This window comes from Macadamia integrifolia, unplaced genomic scaffold, assembly GCF_013358625.1.
Source record: "Macadamia integrifolia cultivar HAES 741 unplaced genomic scaffold, SCU_Mint_v3 scaffold3586, whole genome shotgun sequence".
Classification (NCBI taxonomy): domain Eukaryota; kingdom Viridiplantae; phylum Streptophyta; class Magnoliopsida; order Proteales; family Proteaceae; genus Macadamia; species Macadamia integrifolia.
Genome location: NW_024869628.1, coordinates 1765 through 9135, shown reverse-complemented (window position 1 = coordinate 9135; position 7371 = coordinate 1765). Strand labels below are relative to the sequence as shown.

The 7371-nt window shown below is 37.3% G+C and overlaps 1 protein-coding gene and 1 pseudogene across 1 annotated transcript; both read left to right on the top strand.

Moving 5' to 3' along the window:
* The first annotated feature begins 1308 nt into the window (after positions 1-1308).
* On the top strand, positions 1309-3516 carry LOC122068218 (phenylcoumaran benzylic ether reductase Betv6-like). The gene is made up of 3 exons (XM_042632083.1): positions 1309-1491; positions 1586-1720; positions 3487-3516. The coding sequence occupies exons 1-3, from the start codon at positions 1309-1311 to the stop codon at positions 3514-3516; spliced, it is 348 nt and encodes a 115-aa protein (XP_042488017.1).
* A 2823-nt stretch (positions 3517-6339) lies between these two features.
* LOC122068217 lies at positions 6340-7097 on the top strand (annotated as a pseudogene).
* The last annotated feature ends 274 nt before the right edge of the window (positions 7098-7371 follow it).

Sequence of the window (7371 nt, the reverse complement as noted above, 5' to 3'; positions counted from 1 at the left end):
GTTGTCATAAACTCAACCATCATACCTTTCAATGCAAATTCAACCACCACCACCACCACAGCCAGGGTTTCATATTAATCACCATGAATCTAAGTTCTCTTCACTAATGGATTAGAGAAATCTCTTCTCTGTTGATGATGTGACCTTGTGATCGAATTTTTGGACTATCATTACATTTTCATCTCCTATAGACAAATTCGAAAATACCCTTTCCGATCATAGTCACTTCACCGTGGATGTGGAGATTCTTTCTACATCCATCATGTAGAGAAATTCAATCCCAAAAAATAAAAAGAAAAATTTAGAATGGGTTTCTTTCATAGAGGGAGAGAAAAAATAAAAGAACCCAAACCCAACCCAGCCCAGCCCAGCCCAGCCCCATCCATATTTTACCCTTATAGTCAAAACCAAAATTGATATGTGGCTGGTATTTAGCCATCACCCCTCCATAGATGTCCTCCATTGGTGATCATCCTACTAAGGTTTTCCCATATATCATACAACCGAAGGATCTAACTTTTGAGGTCTGGCCGGACCATGTAAGGTTTAGCCTCACATATATGGGCATGTATGCCAACCTGGAATTATGGCCCTATTTTATCATGCATTGAGGATAGAACCAGGCCCAATACGCCAAATCGTTGGATCCAAAGCTCACAGTTCTTTTCCTTTTTGGTGAGAGGGGTAAGTGTTGGTGTACGATGTCTTGTATTCCGTTGCAATTTAATCTAGGGAGTACTGATGTAGGCGTTTCAATAGGCAGGACAGTGGTCCGTGGGGGTTGCAAGGGGGCAGGAGACCACCTTGCATAGCGGGGTGTAAGGGGTCGCAACCCCCCTCGAATTTTTTATTTAAGGGTAATTTTGTACTTTTTGGATTAGGGTTTTTTTGTTATATATTTGTACCGATGGTTTCTTTCTCTATAATGCAAGCAATGTGAGAGATGTGTGAGGACGAGCTTGTTACCCTATTCTCCATTAATGGTAAAACAAGATTTTATCTCACCGAGGACGTAGGCAATCTTACTGAATCTCGTAAACTTATGTGTATTGCTTGTTCTTATTTTTCCATTATTTTTTGCTTCATTTTAGAGTTGACATAAATGATCACGAGACAAATGTAGAATTGAAGGAAGGCTATAATCGTAATTTCATGCTATCCTTTCCAAAAGCCAAAAAGGTCTCTAGTAGCTGCTTGAGATGACAATATAAACCCCACGTAGTGAACGATATCTTTCTGCCTCGACCCAACCTCTCTCTCGAACTTGCCCTGTTAACCCTTTTCTAGGTCTCTCTCTGCATTTCATTAATGGCTTCGAACAGCAAGATTTTGATCATCGGAGGTACTGGTTACATCGGAAAATACATCGTAGAAGCAAGCGCAAAGTCCGGCCACCCGATCTTCGCTTTGGTCAGGGAAAGCACAGCTTCTGATCCTGTCAAGGCCCAGCTCCTTGAGAGCTTCAAGAACTCTGGTGTCACTTTGGTCCATGTAAGTAGAATTAGAACTGATTGAACTCTTGTTTTAAAGGCTTCAGATACTGAACTTACTAAGGGTTTTGTTAGGGTTCTTTTGATTTTGATAGGGAGATCTTTATGATCATGAGAGTCTGGTGAAGGTGATTAAGCAGGTGGATGTGGTGATCTCCACAGTGGGTGACGGACAGTTAGTGGATCAGGTTAAGATCATTGCTGCCATTAAAGAAGCTGGAAATGTCAAGGTAAAATATTCAGTCTTTAATCTTTGGACTTTGACATTTAGAAGCTCTCATCTGTTTCTTTTGATATCAGATAACTTGAACCAGTCATTTTTTGACTTCCCATGCAGTTCGGTTCTTGGTTTTGTGGAAACCAATGGCTGAACCATAATGAACCAACCAGACATATTTGGTGCAAGTCTGACCCAATGGAGGATGGAAATTTCATCCTTTGTGTTTTTTTTTTTTTTTTCCTTCTTAAAAATCTAACACTATCTCTTAAAGTAGCAAAAATAACATAAGGGTGTCAGAAATGGATTTAGATCCTCTCCAGCCGAATCTAATCTATATTGATTTTGATTTTTAAAAGTAAAAAGAGAATAAAACCAACAGAACTACCTGATAAGACCAACTAAAATTGATCGTTTGAACCAAAATTGATAAAAATGGGATAGAGTTCCAGGTTTTTACATATATGAAAAAATGAGATTGAGCCAAAACTCCTTATCAGCTCAAGACCAGACTGAACTGACATATGAAGTAAAAAAAATTCGATGGAATCTATTGTTTAACAGCTTAAACCACATCAACCACCACCCAAGAAAGAAAATACTTGTTATCATTTCATTAGATGGGAGAATGAAATCTCATCCTCCATAAAGTAATAGAATTTTTTTTTTTTGGCTTCTGATTATGCTTAATCAAGAATATGTAACCGAGTCTTTCCCGGTTCAACATCTGGTTTAATTGTTGGAACATTAATGGTCCCACTCTTACCATCCCATTAACTCACCACCGAACTTATACCATTAATGCTTTGGGAAGAGGCAACATTATATGCATGCTATTGGGTGTCTGGGGCTCCTGCCCATAATTCTAGAGGTGAAAATACTTTTAAGTACTTCCACTTCTTAAATTGTAAGGATTTAATTAATAGATTGTATTCTCAGTTGGATAGACTGATAATGGATAGTGGATTATATCATTATAACCAGCACTGATGTGTTCCAAGGAGAAAGTAGGTCTTACACTTGCATCAAATCTGTGTTGAATAGTATTGGCAATGGTTATTTATCTCTTACCCAATCCTATTTAGAAAGTAAAAAATTAGGGTTTTCAAATTTTCACCCTATATATTGAGTAAATGTGGACGGTAAGGGTGGGGGGCTTTTTTTTTTCCCAGCCAAACATGGAGGATAAAGATAGTTAGGTTTTACTATTTTGGTTTATCATCTACTTAGACTGAGGTGGTTGTGAATTCATACCCAAGATGTAAAAGAAGATAAAATCTCCACCTCACAGCTGCTTATCTTGATATCCATCTCTTTTGAGCCACATGGAGGTTTTCATTCATATAAATGGTTGGATTGGAAACACCTCCATGGTAGGGTTGTCATCAAATGGTTAGTTTAGTTTCGTTTAGGGCAGATTGAAACGATGGAATAATCGAAACCCAAATCCATTCCTGACTTAAAAAAAATTACTTTTTGCTTAACTCAACAACGAAATCCATAATTTCATACAATTCAACAAAGACGTGTGATTATCTTAGATTTGATTTATAGGGGTTAGAGTAAAAAAAAAAATTTTATTCAATCCGATTTTACAAGATTGAAAGACTTAAGAATGGAGAAAAAAGATTCCATGACCAATGAAAAGATGAGTTTATTATCTAATCAATCTTCAAGGTAAATGATGATGATAATAATAATAATAATAATAATAATAATAATAATAATAATAATAGATGGAACTATTCTCCAGTTCTGTTACTTTATTGGATGTACCAGTTCATTGATGGGTTCTATGGAATCCATTAGTAGTCTACATGTTTCTTTCCAGTCAACAAGTAGATTGGATCTAGGCTAATAGGATAATGTTAAATGGATCTGACAGCTACATTATATTATATATAATATGGAAAAATCTAATTATTATATACATAAAATCTGATTAACGACCTATCTCTCCAAACAAATACTTTTCTTTAACTGACAACGGACCTTTTAGCATTTGTCTTTATGTTACAAGGTTGACTAGTACGTACTTCTAACATAGTATAGGTAATATATCTGTTTTTATCTAGAGAGAGAGAGAGAGAGAGAGAAATTAAACTATGGGAAGAAAGGTGACATTAAAGTTTTGGAATTTCAATCTTTGGGTACGACATCAAAGTTTGAAAATTTCAAGATTTGAGATGAAGGCGGAGTTACTTACCTTTCGGATTGTGGATAGAAGAGATCTTACTATAAACAAGAGAATCAAGTTACTGCATTCGAAACAAAATAAGTTAACGTCGTTTTAGGGTAGTTGAAAGCAAAGTCAAATCAGTGGTCAACTTTATGATGCAAGGGCAGGTAGGGTTTGTTCTGAATTAGTATTAGATTGGTGGTATTGATTGATTCATATCTGTATTAGTCATGATTGATATTGTCAAGTATGATGTAGTACAGATTCGATTTAGCTCAGGTCTATACATTTGATACAATATGGTGCACGATGATAACATTACCAATATTGTGAACTAAATCCTTGAAAACATAGATGAATTTGGTGGCTCTTCTGGATTGAAGGCCGCGATTCAAATGTCCACTTGCCTTACAATGGAATTTTTTTTCCCATTGTACACCCCAAAGTAAATTGTGTCTGTTGATTTTTCAACTATTATTTGATCCTTTGTCCTTAGATGGGATCCAGATTTGTGGATAGACAAACCCTAACACACTTTGTTCACTTGAAAAATTTTAGCTCATACAAAGTTTGACAAGTAACAAAAAAGAGCTTTGAAAATTTGGAACCACGGGTGAATTTGATTGAATCAAGCTTTAAGTTTTTAAGATGTGGCAAATTTACATCAAATGAAGATATATTGCTTAGCTAAGTTATTTAAACCCCGACTTGGGAAAGAATTTATTTATTTATTTATTTTTTTTAAATGTGCTAGTGACTAAAGAAAAGTGACAGTCACTTAGGCTCTTTACTGTAACATTCTAAAAAATGGGTTCTGATGGTTTTTTATTTTTTTGAAACAGAAATGAGGTAAAATCTGTATGGAAAGCCCGGTTCAATTTCTTGTTTTTTTGAAATGAACCGGGCACTTATGAGACTTTTGAATCCATTTTTTGGAGCACAAAATACTTGCTTTTCACTTTTAGAATTCATTCTGAGCAAAAGGCGCCGAAATAGGTATCACTTATAAGTTATGAGGGGTAAATGGGGAAATTACCCTCAAAACATAACTTTGTTATGTTTCACAAACCCTAACCCCATTTTCACTTGCAGGGGGCGAGAGGCGAGAAGGAGGCGACCCTAAACCCAATTTCAGTTGCAGGAGGCGAGAGGCGAGAAGGAGGCGAGAGGCGAGAGGCGAGAAGCTCTGCTCGGTACAAATTTTCTTGTCTACCACTCGATCTACCATCTTCAAGGTAAACGAAGATCTCTCTCTCTCTTTCTCTTTCTCTTTCTCTTTCTCTCACTCTCGTTCCCTTTCTTTCTTGATCTCTTCTCCCTCCTCCTCTCATATCACCTTGATGAACACGTCCTCTGGCCCTGTGTTCCTGTTTGTTTTGATCAAGAATTTAAAAAATAAAAATTCCCATTTGAGAAGGATTGAGAAGAGATTATAGAGACGATTTAAACTAAAACTGTTACTATTAGATTTGAATCAATCTTTACCTAAGATTGTATGTGTAAGGCGATAGAATCCCTTATGGGTCTCTCGCTGCCCATCCTGTCGTCGTTCTCTCCTTCTCCAAGCTGCCCATTTTGTGTTCGAAGGAATTTGTCTGAGAGAGATGGAGAGAGATTAGAGTTTCGATTTCGCTTGGGAAGCATAGAGAGGCCTTCATCTCTGAAAAAATATAAATTTTTTCACTCTCTGTGGGCTACAAGGTAAGGCAACCAGGTGATCATCCTAGGCATGTGTATCTAAAGTAGTCCAAGAAAAGGTTAATAATCCATATAACAACTCAAAATGCTTTGAAGCGTTGGATGCTCCTGCATAACATAGCCATGCACCATTTTTGGATCATGGGGGCTGTATTACATTCATTGCTGCGCCTGCAAATTAAAGTTTTGCGTGATGTTATCGGTTGGGAGTGAGATGAGAAACAAATGGAATTCGTTCGTTTAGCAGACTAGTGGGCAATTCCAAACCATAAATGATGTTCTTGGTTTGATTATCCTTGTGTATACAGGATACTACAGTCAAAACAGGATTAAACCCCATTCTGGTGAATGGTCATGGTTGGTTCTAAGAATTTATGGTGGTAAAAGTCGATATTTTGAATTTAAAAAACTAAAACAGTAAAATTCTGATTGATGTTTTGTGGCAGGAAGCTTGTTCTTTTTGGCTTCAGAATCTTGTAATTCCTGACTTCTCAGTTTTCATGAGATGGTTTACTGCTAGATCCATGGAGCTATAGCATGACTGCATGAGTGTTTGTGCACTCTTATTCTTGAAATGGATAACGAGTATCGTATTTTTTAACCTCCCTTTATTGTTTCATCCTTTGCATGCTTTTCTAATTCACTGTTATCCTTGGGTCCTTATGCTTAGAATATACAGTGGTGCATGATAGATATCATATTCCTCTGTTGTTCTCTATTATATTGAGGCTTAGACAATATCCTAGTTTATCCTTATGGATGCAGGCATCTATGTTGGAAATGATAAGGTAATCCATTTCACCAGAGGACAAGGTCAAGAAGTCGGGACTGGAACTGTGCTGGATGCGCTTCTATTAAGCTCCTTACCAGCCTGATATCAGCTCTGCTCCACCTGCTTCACTTGCCCACAACTAGCAGAAGGTGATGGAGTCGTCTCTTCCTGTCTAGATTGTTTTCTCGCTGGTGGGGTCCTGTACCGTTTCGAGTATGGTGTCAATCCTGTTCTCTTTCTAGCAAAAGCACGGGGTGGAACATGCACCACTGCTGTCTCAGACCCAGATGATATTGTAGTCGACCGAGCAACCTACCTGCTTAACAATGGCTTTTGGAGTTATAATGTTTTCGAGAGCAACTGTGAAGATTTTGCAATTTACTGTAAGACCAGTCTGCTTGTTGTTGAACAAGGAGCAATTGGCCATAGTGGTCAAGCAACATCAATAATAGGTGGGTCTGTCTCTGCCATCTTGGCAACACCATTGTGCCTTCTTACCACCAATGTGTATGGGATAGTAGCAACAGGGATTGGGCTCTACTGTCGAATCCGGTATGCTACAGATATTGGCATGAGGAAGGAAGTGGAGAAGGTAGCAGTGGAAGATCTCAGTAAGTTTCTACCAAGAAAATAAGATCTCAGCAAGTGAGACTTGATTTTCATGAACAATGTATGTGATACTGGGCTTGTTCCATGGGTGGTCTTTGATCAATAAATTGTTGGAAGCTGTGGTTCCCAACATGTCAGTGGTGATTGTGTTTATGGAAATTTTAATTACATTGAGACTGGGTTGGGGGGGGGGTGTGATTGAATACTCGACAATCATTTCATATTTGAAGTGAACACCATGTTGTTGATATGGAGATATTCTTATTTGTCTCATTCAACTTAAGTTATTTGGGTAATAATGATTTTCATAACTTAGAATTTATTAAAAAACCATTGACTATCCTTAGATTTTATTTAAAAATCACAACTTTGACACCCATGGTGAAGATGGCACTTTATGTAAATA